General features: G+C 31.2%; 1 protein-coding gene across 1 annotated transcript in view; it reads right to left on the reverse strand.

The window, feature by feature from the left end:
* Positions 1–21240, reverse strand: part of LOC145254599 (uncharacterized) — a 49560-nt gene that overhangs the window by 4482 nt on the left and 23838 nt on the right. Inside the window, exons 3-6 of the mRNA XM_080113207.1 lie at positions 18285–18394; positions 16479–16566; positions 5269–5345; positions 3831–3957 (exon numbers count right to left, since the gene is read on the reverse strand). Coding sequence (XP_079969333.1) covers positions 3831–3957; positions 5269–5345; positions 16479–16566; positions 18285–18394 — 402 coding nt within the window. The remainder of the gene's footprint in view (positions 1–3830; positions 3958–5268; positions 5346–16478; positions 16567–18284; positions 18395–21240) is intronic.

The following is a 21240-nucleotide window of genomic DNA, read 5'->3' on the forward strand; positions in this document are numbered from 1 at the left end:
ATATATAATATAATTTATATATGTATATATATATAATATAATTTATATATGTATATATAAAATATAATTTATATATGTATATATATAATATAATTTATATATGTATATATATAATATAATTTATATATGTATATATATAATATAATTTATATATGCATATATATAATATAATTTATATATGCATATATATAATATAATTTATATATGTATATATATAATATAATTTATATATGTATATATATAATATAATTTATATATGTATATATATAATTTATATATGTATATATATAATATAATTTATATATGTATATATATAATATAATTTATATATGTATATATATAATATAATTTATATATGTATATATATAATATAATTTATATATGTATATATATAATATAATTTATATATGTATTACAATATCGATAAAAAACGAAAAATTTCGAAATCCGTTTAAAAATTTCTTTAGAAATTTCAACTATTTCAAGAATAGGGCAAGTGAGTATTTCTCTAACCTAAGTGATTTTCCTTGTGTATTAATCCTATTATACTTTTCCTATAGTGTTAAAATTGAAACAGATTGTAAATTACATTTAGAAAGTATGATTTCTAAAAAAATGATATAATACAATAATTTAAAGTCTATGACACAATTACGATTAAAATCTAATTTTACAGACTAAAAACAATTTTAGCGTTTAAAAGTTGACTAAAGTATGTATCAAAATCTTGGTTTTGTCTTTTCATTGACCCAGTTTATTAGGAGGAAGGTGGGCTCTCTCTACCGTGCTAGAAAACTACTAACACCCGAAAGTATCCTGTACCTCTATAAGGCCACTATTCGCCCATGTATGGAGTATTGCTGTCATATTTGGGCCGGTGCATCGGCTACTAGTCTCTCGCTCCTTGACAGGGTTCAAAAGAGAGTCGCAAATCTGATAGGCCCTAAACTGGCATCAAAACTTCAGCCTCTGTCCCATCGTCGAAACGTTGCATCCCTCTGCCTGTTCTACAAGTATTATAATGGTGAATGCTCTGAAGAACTGCAAGCACTTGTGCCCCCACGACGTGAACACCCTCGACAGACCCGACAAGCTGCAAAATCCCACCCCCACACTTTAGAGATCCCTAGATTTAAAAGATCTTTCTACTCCAGTAGTTTCTTCCCCAGAACTGCTAGACTTTGGAATTCCATTCCAGGTCACTGCTTCCCCAACTGTACTGACATGCATAAGTTCAAGTGCAACGTGAACCAACATCTCGCTGCCCTAATCCCTACATAGTACCCCAGTAGATGTGTCCCCTGATAGAAGCCCCCTACATTAAAGTGGCAATGTGCCTTGTTTTGGGTGAAAATGTAAAAAAAAAAAAAAAAAAAATATATTTTTCAAAGGTTCACTTTTCACATTAAAACATCTTATTTCTGGGTCATGAAACCAGCATACGCCTCGGATTTAAGTCAATGCTCGCTCTGTAATGCGGAAAAATACCCCATCCTCCGGGCAATTCAGATAATTTAAGTCCAAATGAAAGATTGCCTAAAAATTACAAATGAGCATAAAAATAAATAAATAAAATAAATAAATAAATAAAATGGTGAATTGGTTCTCTGATGCTCATTTATAATTTTTAAATAATCTTTTATTTTTACTTAAATCATCTGATGAGATCGGCATGTCAATATTTTCCTGTCGATTGAAACAACCTGTAATGATTTAAGCAAAAAAACAAAAAACAAAAAACAAACAAAACAAAAAAAACAAAAAAAACCGGAGGCCGTAATATTAAAAACAGATATATGTAAAAAAATTATGTACAACGTTTATTGTTGTATTCATAGGTAAATCGTTATTCTGAATAATAACATTATCAGTTATAAAGTAGGACTAAAGGTAGACGAAAAAACAAAAAAACTTCCATGTACGTAGTGGAGACCTAAAATGCACAGAAACCCAATTAGCGCTAAGTTTATTGTAGCCTCAAAAACATGTATTACTAAACCTTTAAGTGAATCTATATCTAAAGTGTTTAAATTCATTATATTCAAATATTATTTCCACCAGAAAAGGACATTCTGTAGTAACAAAAATTTATTTTCGGTAGTAAATAATTCTCACCCAGTGAAAGAAAAATTAGATATTATAAATTATAGAATAAAAGCAAAATCTATAGCAACTTAAAATCCCACACAACGAACTCATAAAATAATTAAATAATACTTTAAATCTAGCTTTTGTAGGCGGTAATCGTAAATACGTAGACATTTAAAAATCTAAATCTTTCTGGTGTAAAAGAAAAACGGTAAAACTAATGTTTATAAAGATATTAAAAAAACCCCTTTAAGCCATATTATCATAGGAAGTTGTTTCAAATTAAAAACTTAATATTACTCCAAAGTTTCGGCATTTAAATGGGTTTATATCCTGGACCATTTTGGGCAAATCTTTATTTATAAATACTTGAGTATATATAATTATATATATATATATATATATATATATATATATATATATATATATATATATATATATATTGAAATTAGGAAAGGAAGACTTTTATGATTCATGATTAAAAGTAAATTTGTATATATATAAATATATATACTCCTTTAATCTTCTCTCCAAAAAGGGGGAACAGGAGAGGAAAGAAAGAAATGGGGAGCCAGCTGACCGGTTTTGACCCTCGCTTCTCAACGCTGTATCGAGGGAATTTTTAAAACAAAAAATGAAAAAGAGATTAAAATAGAGTATTCGACCATAACGCTGTTTTATTTTAATCGTTTTCCCAATTTTTTCTCCCTGTAAATTTAATAAAAAACGCAATTTTAATTCTTTGTTGTAATTGTATTAGATCAGCTCATTAAGTAGTCTCCCTTTACAAACCGATTTATTCAAAGTCTATGCCCACCCTTCTCAACCAGAACGCAGAAACACAAACAATTAATTAATTAAATCTCCTCAATATAAAATATAAATTATTATAAAAATAAATAAATAGATGAGAAATAAAAAAGTGAAGAGAAAAAAACTTTATCATATTAAATTAACATCAACAAATTCCGGGCAATCGTTTACCGCTATACTATCATTATTTACAACAACACGTTTGGGCCAAAGAAAAAACAATTATAGAAAAAATATATAAAATAAATAAAAACAAAAATAAAAGTAATAAATTAGAAATAAAAAGAAAGAAATGAACAAAACAAAACTAACGATATTAAATTAAAATGCTTTGTACAAGTTCCGGGAAATTGTTTGCCGCGGGACTGTCACTGTTTACAACAGCACGTTTGAACCAAAGTCAAATAAATATCTGACGAAAAGAGCTTTCTCGAAATATTATATAACACAGATATACAACCAGACCGACTTTCCCAGGTAACCACGAGCAAATATAAATATAATGTGTATAAGAAATATATGAATATGTACACATGTATTTGTAAGTTGTATTAATAAAACTTTCTCATCTGCTTCAGTTTTTGTCTTTCCGTTACCTCTGCATTGTACCACCTTCTACACATTCCATTTAAATATATATATGTATATATATATGCATATATTTTATACATATATATATATATATATGCATATATTTTATACATACATACACACACACATATATATACACACACACACACACACATATATATATACACTAAAAGATTCCACTTTTAAGGTGGTTAACACTAATTTTGCAGCACTGTATGCCATGTTCTTAAAATAAATATCAAATTGGAAAATGAGTATCTGAGCGCAGAATTTGAAAAAAAAAAAACAAAAAACAAAAAACAAAAACAAACAAAAGAAAAAACTTCAAAACAACGTACCTTTACAAGGGGAGGCAATCCTTTCCAAAATTCGAAGTTTGGTATTCGTTCAAGTCCATCAAACTTCCGTACGTAAGTATTTACAAGTAACCCGATCATGAGATACGATATAACCAAAACAAAAAAGCTGCAAAATATTCCAAATGAAATTACAAAAAACTAAGTAAACGAATAAAACTTTTGTATATCACAAAATAAATCCAAACTTTGAAATATATGGGGGAACTTATCTGTCTATTACTTATCACGCTAATATAAACAGCCATAAATTGCTATAACACTAGTCAAAATTATTTTTGTTTTACTAAGGGATGCTCGGCGCCTATCAAGACCCAATGGTCACTCTAAAGGTTAATGCGTGTTACGTAGACATCTGTAATGCTGGGACTTGGGTAACGTTTAATTATATAAGAGTGCGGCCTAAAAATGAAGACATTATGCAAAAACTGATTTGGTAGTTATGTTAGATATTTGCCGGGCAACGCCGAAATGTGTGCTGGTCGACGATTATTATTATGATCGGTATTAATATTTGTAAAAGAAAATGTAAAAACAATGTTATCAAAGCGAAATAAAAATTTACAGGTAAAATTATTTATGTTAAGATGTTTTTATAGAAATGAATGTTAGTTTTCATAGCTGGCACAAACAAAATGTTTACTTGGTAAAAAAGAATGTTAGAACATAAACAAACTGATTAAACTAGATTGCTTGGAAATACACGTCTCAGTTAGTCAAGAGTTGGGAGTAAGGGTTAGCAGACCCAGTTGGTAGTCAGAGGAAGAAAGATGCCCGTGGACCGTAATGACTCCGAGTATGGAAAAAATGTTGATAGTAAAAGTCTAGGACGAGCGTTGCAGCTTTGCAATGGGGGAAACATCCGAAATAAAGCTGCTGTAAATACCACCAAGACTTCGACTTGTACGAATCATCATTGGTAGCCCTTTTGAGGATCCATCAAACCAATATCAACCCAGATAGATGCGGTATGTTTCTTCAATTGGACGATGTAAATTTCAAGAGACTGTTATTTGTCCCTTAATGTTAAATAATTGTTTTATGTCCTGTTAAAACAATCACTAGACGATTAATAGCCACATTCATATCTAAACCATCGAATATAAATACACGTTAATAAGTACATCATATACAACCCCCCAATTTTATACAGAACCCAAGGATATTACTGTTTAATCTAGTGTTAAAGGCCTACAGTTTTTGTAGTGATGGCTTACAATTTTGCAAATTATGTTCATCGTATTTTAAATTTTCACTTTTCATTGTTAACTTATTGTCATCTCAATTGTTTAATTAGAATTATTACAAATATCGACAGGGACAAAAGTGCCAATCAGGGATCTCGATGGAGAAAACGCCCAAGGTCCAAGGAGATTGTGAGTGACACTACAGCGTGATCTTTTCAGCAAAAAATACTTACACGATTAGTATTATGCTTCCATTTGAAAGCGATTTTGGCGCCGGTTTCGAGCTGCAAGGTCCTGTGTAGACGACATTCTAAAATAAACAAAAGAAAAATAAAATCTTTATAATATAAGAATCAATTTAGAAGAATCAGTTTTTTTCTAGTAAAAGTGTTGATTTTAAATATTATAAACATGACTTTTTGCCAGTTAAAAACAGGCAAAAGTTATAGCCCATTGATTAATAATGCGTGCTTTACGTCAAATTGATGGTTAAATAAAGTTAAATTGTTGCTCATTTTTGCATTAAATACGAAGCTATGATTCATCACTAACGATGAATTGAACGGATAACATAATAATAAGTTTGCTGCACCTTATAATAAAAGCTCATACAACATTTCAACCAGATCGGCTAAGTATATCTCAGTTTGAGAAAAAGTGAAACAGACAGATAGATAACGAAATATGAAATATGACATATAAATTTAATCGAAAGTTATTTATATAAAACCAAAAACGATACGTTGAAGAACTATATTTATAGTTTTTACATTAATTTCAAAACCATTAAAAATGTTATTACTTAATAGTTCTTTCTGGTCTCCGGACCAAAATCACAGTGTAGTATCTGTTCTGATGCTACACTTCAACTTTTCTGTCATCGGCCAGTAGTGGAGATATACTTCATGACTGAGACAATTTCTATTTTTGTTCCTATCGTGTGTGCCCCTTTTTGGAAAGCTGGATTTTCTCTATATTAAAAACCGACATTTTGTTTAACTCTGCCCGCGTGGGGAGGCAAATAGATAGGAACCCTCCTCTACTAAATCAATTCTTTATTTTTACCTACTTCCAAAGGTCTCCTTTTTGGGGAGCTGGACCGTGTCACATTTTGCTTTCGTGGAGGAGCAAAAAAATACCAATAGATTCTTGGCGTTTTGGTTAAGATGAAAGTGTAGTATCTGTTAAGATGCTACACTTAAGTTAATTTGTCCTTAGTAGGGGGAGCCTTTCTGTACTAAGGTATTTTATTTCGCCTACTTTCAGAGTGCCCCTTTTTGGGAAGCTGATGTTACCCCACATTAAAAACAACCTGGTGTAACGTTTCGCTCTCACAGGGAAGCAAATAAATACTAATTATTTAATAGTGCCTTGATGCTTTGCCTAATATAAAAGTGTAGTATCTGTCCCTCACTACACTAGCATCACTTGACGCCGGAAGTTTGATTAAATTATCTCCCTTTAAAATTAATGCTAAAATATTTCAAAAGCTCTATCGTTTTTATAATAAATATCTTTTTATTTTATTATATTAATAATTATATTAAAATATTATAGATGTAATTATTGCGTACATTCAACATTGTTCCTAAATACCAACTATAAATGTATATTACATGACATTAATTTATTATACATTTTTTAAATGTACATATGCAAATGAGCTATATCGAGTTTGGTCTGAGAGAAACAGAGGATGAGTATATATACGGCATAAATGCGAACTGTTTGAAGCTATAGAAATATTATCATTTATGTATTTAGATGTATTATTTAGTATTAATGCAATGTTTTCCATCTGTAAAAAAGTAAAATTATATATATATATATATATATATATATATATATATATATATATTGTTTTTTCACCCAAACATCTGGCCTTGATGGAGGGGACACTAAAACTTGCTGCTATGGTTTCACATTATCTGAAATAACTACAAGAGAAGACTTGATTCCAAATATTTTTCATATATTATATCTCCTCTCTTTTGAAAATAGGATACGATTATGAATATCTCCAGCGTCAAATAATCTTTATACTCTGTGAAATTTACTTTATTTGTGAAAACTAAAGAGGGGAGATCTAACATATGAGAACTATTTGGAATCAAGTCTCCCGTTGCAGCTATTGCAAAGCTAGAATTTGCTGGTTCATTAAATGAAACAACAATTTATGATATTTAGTCATAAATTGTAAAACATATCAATTAAAAATTATATATGCATGAAAAAATGGAGAAAGTGGAAAAATATACAAAGACAAACCGGGAATAACATTTTAGATAATGAATTCCTCATTGGTAATATGAGATGCGAAAGAAAATTCCTTTAAAGAACTAAATAGACAGAATTTTAGCTCGAATGGTTTAATGCATCAACCAGTGAATTATAGCTTTGCTACAATTATAATTTGCTAATTTCTTATTTTACTCTGATGAGAAGTATAGCAAGAGTGACATTCCTTGAAACTCCATGGAATAAGGAATTGTTTTTGGAGTATTCTGTTGAATAATAAATTTAATTGGAAATTTTAATTTACGGTTTTAAATTCTTTTATTTAATCTCATAATAAATTCTACTTTCTATTGTTTCTGTGTTGAGCTTTTTTTTATTTGGTTGGGATTAATTCATTAATATATAAATATTAATATTCATATTACATAGAATTTTATCTTAGATTATATCTGGAAAACATTTATTTCCGCTGTATTGATTATTTCGACACCTTTTTTAATTCGCTTTTAATCGAAGTCAAAGAGCGAGTGAAGTGCCGTATATGGAGAAAACGCTGTAGCTGAGAGAACTGTTCGAGATTGGTTTACCGGATTCAAACACGGTAATTTTGACCTCAATGACGCTCCTCATTTCAGAAACTAATCAGGAGAGACGAAGACCACCTCAGTGTTATTTTGAAGGAAGATGGTCATAAGACATGTAGAGAATTGCGTGAAAAGATAAATTATGATTTTGCGACAATTTCACGCTGCCTTTAGACGATGAAATTCACACAAAAACTTGGAGTTTGGGTCCCACACGAAATTATTTTTGGTGTTAATATTCTTTGATTTTCTTTAAAAAAATCGGCGGGAACTTATGCAGCAAGCTAATATATATATATATATATATATATATATATATATATATATATATATATATATTAGGTTGTTAAAAAAATAATGGCCGATTTCAGAAAAAAACATTTATTCTTGAAAAATGAACAATAGAAATGGTAAAATTAATCAAAATACGAGCCTTGCATCGTCATACATCTCTGCTATCGATCTACAAGATTATTTCTTCGTCGTTGATAAAAGTTATTGATTCCATCTCTTCTTTGGACCGAAACGTTTTACTATTTAAAAGAGAGCTTAAATGCTTTAAAAATGATAATCAGGAGATGAAAGGTGTGAAGAATATATAGGATGTGGTAAAGTCTCTTATACCAAGTCTGCGAATTTCTGCAGAGTCAATCTTGCAATATGTGGCCGTGCGTTATCGTAGAGCAGAATTGAATCACGCCGATTTACCAAGGCAAGCCTTTTTTTTATTTATAAGGAAGCATTTCGGCAAGTTGATTATAGTAGATATCTTCTGTAATTCTCTGATTGGTTACCAAAAAGCTGCAGTGGATAAAAGCGATTGCATACCACCAAACTGTCATCATGATCTTTTGCTGATGCAACTTTGGCTTTGGGAAGTGTTTGGGAGACTCATTATGATCAAGCCATTAACCAGGTGGTTTACGATTATCATAAAGGATCCACTTTTCGTCACAAGTGACAATTCGGTCCAGTAACGGATCATTTCTGTTAAGCACACAAAACATTGAGCAGAATTCAAATCTCCTAAGTTTTGATTTTCATTGAGCTCATGAGGAATCCATTTATCAGCTTTTTCACTTTTCTAATGCACTGTAAATGGCGTGAAACTGTTACAGCACTGACGCCAAGTGTCTGAGACATTTCTCTGATACATTGACGAGAATTTTGTTGCACAACTGCTTGCGATTGTTCGTTGTCAAGACTGCATGCTCCCTCTCTACCTTCTTCATCTTTTAGGCTTTCGTCTCCACTACGGAATTTTTGGAACCACCTCCGTACTGTCTGATCACTTGTTGACCCCTCTCCCCATGCTCTGTTGATATTAGAAGAAGTTTTGGAGGCATTGTGCCAAAGTTTGAACTCATGCAACATAAGGAGGCGACGCTCATGTTTTGGATTATTCGTCATTGAGGCCCTGTATGCTTCCAAAAAACTTTTGCCTGGAAATAAATGAATTAAAAAATATTAATTAGTATATAACCCTAAAATGAACTACAAATTTTGTGTTAAAATGACTTTTCACAACATATCATTTTAGGCGGCCATTATTTTTGTAACAAACTTATATATATATACACACATATATATATATATATATATACTAGCGGGGGTACCCGGCGTTGCCCGAGTGTTTGTTTCCGGGACGGGGGGAAGTTTTAAAAAATGTTATGGTAGGTAAGTAGGAAGGATAAAACCCGGAGTCATGAGTAAAAGTAGGAAAATAAAGTGTGAAAAAAAAAACAAACAAAAAAAACATCTGCAACGTTAACAGTTCGGCCACCAAGAAAAGTCCATTCCAGTTGTTTAGGAAAAAAAAAACGACTACGGTAGGTCGGCGCGAACATGAAAATATAATGTGAATTGTCCAGTACGCTAACCACTACGCCACAGAGCACTGCAGCTTAGTTTAGTGATTTTAAATAACTTCACATGAAAGAACTACGAAGCCAAACCGGTGTTCTCTTCTCAACTGTTCCTTGTGAACGATCCCCAAACGGCGTTAAGTGGTGGCAGGGGGAGGAGGAATTTATTAGAGAGAAAATATTTTACCACTTCCATTGATCTTAACCGATTTTGGCCGTGACTTCTCAGCAGAAAAAGTATAGAAATCTAAGATTATCGAGGAATTTGAGATATAATAAGCCTATAACACACCTCAGATATTGTTCTGCCGTTTATGCATATTATATTTGCATGAAATATCTTGATTTTTAATCCTATTAATGTCAAAATCAGACAGGAAAAAATGAGTTCATTTTATTTATATAGAGAAGAAGATATATATATATATATATATATATATATATATATATAGTAATAATTGTCTGTAGTTTTGAGATGAGGTAATTTCATTGATTGAGATTGTCGGACTGACGTCCTCATCTTGGTTGTTATAGTTACAACGGTTACATCAGGTGTTTTGTATCGAACTGGGGAACCGTTTGTTAGGAGTCTTGAACCCAACCCTTTATTATTATTACAGGGGTACCGTGTTCAGACTCCAGCAAGGCTCTGGGACATAGTTGCTGATTCTCTGTTTTGAAAAGCGGTAACTAAAGGGAAGACGGAAAAATCGGGTATACCCAACCATGTCTGGATGGAGAGGGCGGACCATCGCCCCCCCCCTGTGGGATGAAGCATCTATTAAAATGCAGGAAAGAAATAGTGAACAACTGTGTTCATAGGATAAAATTTTCTCTAGGATAGAGATACAAAATAATTTAAGAACTAACAATAACAATAGAAAATAAACGAATGTAATAAATAAATAAACATGCATATACATAAACTATCACACACACACACGCAAACACACACATACATATATATAAACTAACATATTAAATAAATAAAAACTTAATCTAGATTTAAAACAGGTCAAGACACTAGATATCTACGCTAAATAGCAAACACAAAGGAACGGGTCAACCAGAGGTCAAATTGAATATCAGTGTAGCTTAATCGACATATATATTTTATAACTTACTAACTAGCTCTACCTACGTATTAAGCACTGCTGAAGTAAATACTTAAAGTTTACGCGTAAATTTATACTTTCGTATATTAATTTATGTGAGTAAATGAAGTAGTTATTATATATATATATATTAGTTTGTTAGTTTGTTTATATATATATATATATATATATTAGTTTGTTAGTTTGAATATATATATATATATATATATATTATATTATTATTATTTGAGGGTAAACAGTTACATATGGTCGCTACAAATAGCCATCTGTTTCAGTCGAAGAGACTTCATCAGGCGACCTGAAACCTCTCGACACCAACAAGAAAAATGAAAAATGGGATAGATTAGAGAGAAATTAAAAAATAAAAATAAAAATGGAGCTCCTCAAAAAAAAAGTGTAAAAAGTTCATAAGGAGTTTATAAAAAATTGCGAGCTCTCTAAAAAGACGATAGCAAAAAGGGAAAGATCGCATTAGGACCTATTGGAAGATTATTCAAATTTTTTTCACAACAGAATGTGAATTTGAAATAAAAATGGGTCATAATTTTACTGGGGATGTGAGTTGTATAAGAGGGTGGTGTGGAGGGTGGTCTACTTATATTGAACGTTTCACGAAAAGAAAAGGACTTTGCACGTGTGTGATTTTACTACGAGACTATTTACTATTATAAACTTTAATTAATAACTAGTAAAATGAATGCTTTACATAACACATAATAATATGGTGGAATTTAACACCTTTTATAATTCATTATAATGATGATACTAACAACTGCTTATCATTAACAATATGCATATATTTTAATATTTATATTTAATTTTCTTAATAATTTCTTAATAATTCCATAATAGTTTTTAACCGAAAATTTTATCTTATATATAATCCATTTTAATTTTTAATATCCTGATACTATTTAACTAAATATATACTTATGTCTGTATAACAGTACCTCTGTACGTAGGTTTATTTCTCTAGACGCCCGGCTGTGTATATTTCTTGTATACATACGTATATATGTTGATGTTCATATAGCTGATTTTGCTTATGCATATATATGTATTTATATGTGTGTGTGTCTATGTATATATATGTGTATATATATGTGTGTATATACATATATGTGTGTGTATATATATGTGTGCGGGTGTGCGTGTGTTTGTGTGTGTTTGTGTATCTATATCTGTATTTGTATATATCTATATATATGTGTATGTGTGTATATATGTATACATATGTATAAGTGTATGGATATATATGTGTGTATATTTGTATATGTGTGTGTATGTATGTATATTTGTACGTATGTGTATATTTGTATACTTGTGATTATATGTGTGTCTTTTTTTTATTAAATTTTCAGCCCAAACAAGGCACATTGCATCTTTGGTATAGGGGGCTACTATCAGGGGCAACAACTACTGGGGTACTATGTAGGGATTTGGGAAGCAGGATGTCGGTTCACGTTGCACTTGAACTTCTGCACGTTAGTACAATTGGGGAAGCAGGGACCTGGAATGGACTTCCAGAGTCTAGCCGTTCTGGGGAAGAAACTACTGGAGTAGAAAGATCTTTTACATCTAGGGATCTCTACTGTGTGGGGGTGGGATTTAGCTGCCTGTCGGGTTTGTCGAGGGTGTCTACGTCGTGGGGGCACAACTGTCTGCAGTTCGCCAGATCATTCACCATTATAATACTTGTAGAACAGGCAGAGGAATGCAACATTTCGTCGATGGGACAGAGGCTGAAGCTTAGATGCCAGTTCAGGGCCTATCAGATTTGCGACTCTCTTTGGAACCTTGTCTAGGAGCGAGAGACAAGTAGCAGATGCACCAGCGCAAATATGACAGCAATACTCCATACATATAAGATTGTAAGAAGGCGTGTTAGAAAGGAAATAATGTGGTTTGAGGCTTAACCTTTATATTTTATTTTATCTATGTTAGCTTTGGTCTATGATAACGCAACAGTGTGAGTAGGTATTAAGAATTGAACTACTAGTTGTGCCCAACCTATATTTTAGATGACAGGAGGGTTGAGATGTGACTGCAATATAGTACGTATAAAACAGTAAGTTTCGAGTCATGTAGAATTAGGTAAATAGATATATGGCCGGGTTTGCAGTAGATGCGAATAAAGTTGAAGTTGTAGGTATACAGCGTGTTTCTATTATTGAGGGAAGATAATTTCAGCTTTCAAGTAAGAGTCATGTACATTTAGCATAACAAGGAGTACAGGTTCAGTTTCGTATTAATCTTTGCAAAACTATTTAGGAGACAGTTATGTAATGCAGATCGCTTTGCTTCCGAGTACATACGTTGGCTGTTAAATACCTAACTGAATAGGAATGAACTCCAATGCATGTCTAAGAGGTAGACATGTATAGATGTTTAGTGATGACTAAGCAGTTAGCATGTGAGGGTTAGGGACCGGAAGTTAAAGATTCCACTACAAATGCTGTGCAACATAGGAGTTAAGTGGCAGCTTGGTGTGAAGGAGCAGATTGTTAGCGTTCAAAAACCAGGGTTCATTTACTTACGAATAACAGTAGATCTCCATTAGGGTTAGAGTTTCAGGTAAGGTTAAGTTTGAAGAAAATTAAAAAAAATATTTTTTTGGCATGCAGGTTAGACAGAGGTAGTCGTCATGGAGGTAAGATGCATATTAGGATTTCGTAGCTAGCCGTTAGGTGTTTTTTTCCAGCTATAAGAAGAACAACTAGTTCTTGGTGATTCAGAGTTCCTATTCTGTATTTATAGGCAGACATTAAGGCCAGGCACAGAGCATTGCATCTACTCAGAAAAAAATAAATATAGCTGTATTCTTGCGTGTGCGTATGTTCTTTTACGTATATATTTACGTGTGTATGTTTGTGTCGCTTTCGCACATGTATGTATGTATTTGTATATTTGGTACGTATGTATGTATGCGGATATGTGCCTCAGCATAAATGTGTCTGTATTAGTCAATCCCCCCACCCCTAACTTAACGCATAACGACATGTAACTCTCGTAGTAAAATCATACACGTGCAAAGTCCTTTTCTTTCCATGACACGTTCAATATAAGTAGAACCCCTCCACACCACCCTCCTATACAACTCACAGTCCCAGTAAAATTATGACCCATTTTTATTTCAAATTTACATTCTGTTGTGAAAAGTTTTGAATAATCTTCCAATAGGTCCTAATGCGATCTTTCCCTTTTTGCTATCGTCTTTTTTAGAGAGCTCGCAATTTTTTATAAACTCTTTATGTACTTTTTACACTTTTTTTTGAAGAGCTCCATTTTTATTTTTATTTTTTAATTTATCTCTAATCCATCCCATTTTTCATTTTTCTTGTTGGCGTCGAGAGGTTTCAGGTCGCCTGATGAAGTCTCTTCGACTGAATCAGATGGCTATTTGTAGAGACCATATGTAACTGTTTACCGCCAAATAATATAAAAATATTTTGCTCTTTTTATTGAGCACTCTTTAACAACCTCGTTGTTTTCATTAGTTCTGACTTTTGAACACCTCAAACCTTAATATATATATATATATATATATATATATATATATATATATATATATATATATATATAAACACGCTTTAAATCTATAGACTGATAAGAAAAATGCTGTAAAGTACACATATATACAACGACAGACTGTAACACCATTCATTCGGCATTGGATAACTGACACATGGCAGTGGATGTTCTTATCTTGTCTTTCAATCCGGCAGAAACTGGATCATTCTGGTAGCGTATTATCTGACCAGTTGCGACAATCGTTCTTGGGAGTCCTTATCCTAGCCCCCTGTCTTTCGGATGGACCAAGTTTATTTCTTACTGCTTGAGGCGCCCTGACCGGGAACTACAGACGGGGCTGCCTGGGAGATTTTTACAATGTCAGAGTTTTTCTCCCTATATTCTCTGTTTTGACCACCTCAACTTTCTGAACTTGTGTCGCACCTTTCTGTTATAAGAAAGAAATAATTAACGTCGGACAGAGAAACTGGATTCCTTTGAAAAAGATTTCAATATGAAAGAAACAACGTGAACTACTAATATATCATGTCTCTACAATTATTACAAGAAAATAAAACGTTTTCTAGGAATCAAACACATGAACTGATGGGCATTTTTCATTGATGCCATTTTCCAGAAGCAGATCCTCATCTGCTGAAAGATTAAAAGACCAAAGCATTTTTTTCATCGCCATTATTTGATTTTTCTTTTTTTCTTTTCACAACTAATTTCTTTTCACACGCACAACATTTTTTCAGATAATTAAGAAAAATAGAAAGTGAATCTTAAGTTTACTATGACAGCTGCGTTACTCTTGCTTCCCTTATTTAATCCTTTAGTTCTCACATTTCATCAGGGATGTTTCTGACAAAGAAGTTAGATTAGCTGTTTTCTGAGTCAGAATCTATCCAAACTAACAACGTTGGAAAGTTTTTGACCTTGAAATACTTTTTTTAGCTCCTTACCTCAAGTGGCTCTATGACTTGTCTGGACTTATTTCCATGCAAACAAAATTACGATCCGCTAAACTACCCCGTTCCATATCTTGCTTCCTATTTTGTACTGAAAACACACGCACACATACACACGCACGCGCGCGAATTAAACTTCACTTTTCTAAAGACGTTCGTTTATCCGAACAAAACCGTATATATCTACGTTTATTTGGTTATTAATTTTTTGTGTTTATTTGTTTTTCCATTCTGTCTTTCACATATTCTGTCTCAATAAAAGTTCATTTGATGAAATATTGTGTATTTAATCATCATATATCCATACTAACGAGTTACTGGCCTTTCATTCTCTAAGTTCCTAATCTCAAACATAATTTCTTTAAACGTAATTATGAAAAAAAAAAATCCCATGTTTGGAACGCAATAGCACGATACAGCCTTAAACACAGCGCGTGTGAAAATATCAGCAAGAGCAGTTGGCTTGCGAAGATATTAGCAGCAGCAGCCGTTAAAGCACATATGCAAATTAGGAAGTATGCACGGGCTCGCGTCACAAGAAAAGAAAAAAAAGGACAGCATGTGGTCGAGGAGAGAAGCAAAGTGCGCGCTGGGAAAAATGAACGTGTAAAGTCGAAGACGAGAAATAACTGGCTGTGGCCGGCATGTGGTTGGCCGGAGAAGAAAAGTGCGTAACGGGCGAAATAGACGTGTGGCCCATGGTGGCGGTGAGAGACATTTAAGCTGGTGTTAAGACAGCCGGGCTTTGTTAATTTCATGGTAGACTAAATGAAAGAAGCAAACATTATTGAGAAAGTAACCGTAATAAATGCCTTTTTGCTAAAACAGAAAAACAAACGCAAATTCAGATTTATTTTTGTTTGTTTGTTTCTTTGCGAAGGTACCAGACGGTGTGAATTCCAAGAGAGGTCCGATCTGTAACGAACACGGTTCGAGTGTAATGGCCACGTTATAACTTTCCTGTTGGTCGTCTTTAAGTCCAGTGTTAAAACACTTGTCTATCTTTCCTCTTAACTAATCAAATCCTGCTTTTTCCACACATGGTTTTAAATCCTCTCATAGTGTTATTTATCATCCAACTGGTAACATCATTAACCTTATCTTCGAGTAATTTCTTTCTTTCGTACGTGTGATTCGTCATTAAACATTGCGTGACTTACCATCGTGTTTGTCTGTGGATCAAAACTAAAGCCAGATATTTTTGCTTCTGTGTTCGCATTGCATTTCAAAACGATCCGCGATGAATCTCTACAAAATAAAATAGAATATAATACCTCATATAATTAATAAATATAAAAATTAGTGTTGGGACGATTAATCGGAATTAGCAATTGTAAAATTTGGAACATTTTTTTTTGTATCTGAATCTTAATCGATAAAAATTGTGGCTGTTTTCTGATTCTAAAACCGATTCTTTTAATTTTGTTTGTCTTAATTTGCTTACAACTTAATTTTCTCATTGTTGTTATTAATAATAAATGATGAACATTGATTGATTCTAAACACAAGTAAATCGCAGGTAAATTTTTTTTACACCCTATGCAGTCAACTTGACACAAGCAAGTTGAGTTCAACTCGTACCGCGTTAACCGCGTTATTGAAACACAACACTATTTCACTTGGATTTAAATCCAAATAAGATATATGGCCAGTGAAAGTATTGCGTTACTATGATTAGGAGCCAATTTTATAGAAAGCATCCCAAGTAGGGAGTTGTTCAGCAAAACACTTGTTCACCTTACATTTAAATTTCTGAATATTGGTACAGTCGACCGACACAGAAAGCAGGAAGGTAATTCAAAGGATAAGCAGTCTGATGAAAGAGTATATTAGAGTAGAAAGTTTGTGGCATCTTCGGTTTGCATGATAGTGTGGGATTTTGCTACTTGTTGAATTGTTCGGAGTTATTTACATCGTCAATCTGCACAAAATCACTGATTATTATATTATTATATTACTATCTAAATGTCAATTTACTTGTCCGCACATGCAGTGTCACAAAAGAACCATTTTCATCGCGAAGATTCATTAATCAGAAACGAATAACATACCTTTATAATCGCTCTTTATCAGTTAAAATCATTAAAACCTTTTCCTCTTAAAACATTTTCAATACAAAACATAGCTGTCTGTTTACGGTTCAAATTCGCGATTTAATTTTTAATTAAAAAGTCATGTTTAGAGGAGACTGTAAGTCTTTTTATTATAGTTTTTTTTAATTAAAAAATGTGTAAGTGATTTGACATCTGTTAATTTATAATACCTATAAATATATTCAGAAAAACATAAAACAAAACAATGTGTTTTGTTTTGAATTTTCATTGAAAAAAATAAAATTCTTTAAAATCATTTTTTTTAGCGTAAAAAGTTTAAAAAATTTATTAAAAATTGTTCTAAATTCGTCGTTATTTGGTTTATTTTTTTCATCCATTTATTTATAATGTGTTTTTTTTAAATCAACTACCGTGGAATTTCAACAAGTTCTGCTAGTTATTATTATTATTATTATTATTATTATTATTATTATTATTATTATTATTATTATTCTTATTATTATTGTTATTATAATTATTATTATTGTTATTATTATTATTATTATAATTATTATTATTATTGTTATTATTATTATTGTTATTATTATTATTGTTATTATTATTATTGTTATTATTATCATCATTATTGTTATTATTATTATTATTATCATTCTTCTTCTTCTTATTATTATTATTATTATCATCATTCTTCTTATTCTTATTCTTATTATTCTTATTATCATTATTATTATTATCATTATTATTATTATTATCATCATTATTCTTATTATTCTTCTTCTTCTTCTTATTATTATTATTGTTATTATTATTATTATCATTACTGCTATTATTATAATTCTTCTTATTATTATTCTTATTCTTCTTATTATTATAACACAACATGCGTTTCCCAATAAAGCAGCTTTTACTTACTTCATACTTCTCGTGTAAGAAATAGCGTAAAATCCATTCCAGATACCAAACGTTGCGTCCTTGGCGAACCCCAGAATAGAAACACCTTGGTTTATACTCCTAACTGTTACCTAGAAGAAATAAAAATCCAAAGAATTTTTATGTTATTCTCATCTCTGGTATCCTCATGTCAATATAGTTTGCCCTAACAATAAAAGTCTTTCAATCAACTCCGTTCAGTTTTTTATTACTTAACCTGACCTTCAAATTTAAATGCTCTATATAAAATAATTCAGTTTAAAATTAAAACGCAGTATTTCAAACTAAATCAAAATTAAACTCCAAATAAATATATTAACACCTCAACTTCAAATAAAATTCAAAATCAAATTAATAAATATAAATTTAAATTAGCCATAGTTCGAATAAAAACAGTAATTCAAATGAATAAAGTTAAACTTTAATTTTTTATTCTTTAAATAAAAAAACGAATTTATAAATCAAAACTTAAATAAAATATGTATTAAATAAAAAATCAAATTAATAAATATAAACTTAAATGTTGTATAAATATAATTATAATATTAAATAAAAAAATGAAATTTGAATTTTGGCTACTACACTTCATATTAAAATGTCAGTTCAAACAAGAAATTTAGATTAAAATTGAATCTCATATTTCGATTGAAAAACATAATTAAATAAATAAAACTTAATATTTAAGCAAATATTATTAAACTTTAAATAAAAGGAATTTTAATTCATATTAAATAAGATTATCTTAACATTACTTGAAAAAAAAGTAAAAATATAAAAATATAAAAAAGTAAAATATCTTAAAAACATGTAAAAAGGTAAAATATCTTAAAAAAATATAAAAATATAAAAAATATAAAAAATTAAAATATCTTAAAAATTGAAAAACTCTACTCCAAAAAATTCTTAAATTCAGAAAAGCTCAACTCAGACTAAATTAAGTTAAACTTTAAATTAATAAATACAATGTAAAATTAAAACAGCTCAATATCAAAATAAAAAAAAAACAACAAACAAATTTTACACCCACAAAGTTTATTTAAAATCTGAATAAAATAAAATAAAATGTAAAACAAAACAAAAAAAAAAACCTTTGGAGCTAATTTTTTTTTCAAAGGTTGCATGTTATTAAATTTAAAATTTTAATTCAAACATATTTATTTTAAAGCCGGAAAGCGTTTAATTTGCGTTCAACAAACAAATTAGGCGATGAAAAATATGAACTTAATAAATTATATTCAATTAGTGTTTTGTTTCGCTAGAAAACATACCATATATGGAATCGTTAATAAAATTCAGAATAACACACCCTTCTGATGAGATGATCATCAACGCATCTCCGTATATAATTGGACCATAATAAGACATTTAAACATTCAATAGCGGGGGGGGGGGCTCCAGATTTTGCCAGGTCGTAAAATACGCTTATATATGGCATTTTTATCGTTCAGATTTCGTATAATATATTATAGAGCCGTTATTTCAAAAGTAAAATAAAAAAAATATTTGGATGCCATCAGCTAAAATCGAAACCGGAAGCAAAACTGTAGCTTTCAAAGCTGGTGACGTTACCAATGTTCCAACGTGGAACACATATAAACTGATTAAAAATAAATTAACATGGATGTACAAAATGTATAATGATGTTTATTTTTCAATTTTGACCCATTTTGGAGTTTTCAAAAGATTTTTTTAACCGACCAAAGCTCCATAAAAGAACGGTTTATAAAACAACTTTTAGTTTCTGAGGAGATGGAATTTGAAAATATGGAGACAGACACACAGACCCATATAACCTTTTATATATTAGATGTTAACCATAACGGAAAAGTCAGGCACGGAGCGAAATTAATTTGTATCATATGTGGTTGAGTTGTAGAGAGAATTGTGAAGTTTATTAAAGCTGAGAACCGACATGATAGTTCCTTATATACTCATAAGATACTAATATTTATAAATGCAACCCATTTTTGTATTTGTGATGTACTTTTGATCGCGTAGGTTAACCATGTTTGTAAAACTCATCCATTTGGATCTTCCTTTTTTATTTTTATGAAAAGAGAAACTTTGAGTCTTTCCTCCTCCTCCTCCTCCTCCTCCTCCTCCTCCTCCTCCTCCTTCTTCTTCTTCTTCTTCTTCTTCTTCTTCTTCTTCTTCTTCTTCTTCTACTTTCCTACTTCTTCATGCATCAGGCCTTATTCCGCAGACATCGATGATCATGACTCTTCAGTCTCTTCTGCATTCGAACATTCTAATGCTATCTATGGTTGTGTCTCTCGTGATCTTGTTGAAACCGTCTGTGAACTTTGTTCCCTATTTTCTTCCGCTTTTCTTGCAGTCGAGTTTTCATAACATCAAATATTTTTCCATCTCGTCTTCGGGCACTATATGTCAAAGTACTTTCACTGTCTGATGTGGATGGTATTTAGAAGTAATCTGTTTCTTTACGTGTCTTTAAAGCGCACAGTTATAGAATAGTTTTCATCTTTGACGCAGTCTATTGCATTATTATAATATTTCGCGAGATTATCAAAACTCCAAAGTTTGGGGAGTAAAAGAAAGACAGATGTTAAATCGCGAAATCCTTCACACATTTGACGATATTGACGTCGGTTTTGTAGCTCCAATCAGGCAATAGCACCAGTGTGCTGCTGAGCCAGACGCAGGGCTTCAGGATAGAAGATGTTCATGTCGGCAGGATGCAACTATTCTCTAATCTGTTTGTCCATAGATAGGCTCTCGTTTCTTTCTTACATATTATTGAGCTCGAATTGACTTCACTCGTTGTGTTCTTAAGTCCATTCAAACAAAAGCTTCACCGTGGTAGTATCTGTAATCTCTAATTTAAAATGAATCGATCATTTAATCGTTCTTAAATTTTAAACCTTTGATATTTTTGAATTTTCAAATGTGAAGTTTTATTTAATTTATGCCTAAAAGC

Source organism: Euprymna scolopes, chromosome 30 (assembly GCF_053919585.1).
Source record: "Euprymna scolopes isolate OS-2025 chromosome 30, ASM5391958v1, whole genome shotgun sequence".
In the NCBI taxonomy this organism is placed as follows: Eukaryota; Metazoa; Mollusca; class Cephalopoda; order Sepiida; family Sepiolidae; genus Euprymna; species Euprymna scolopes.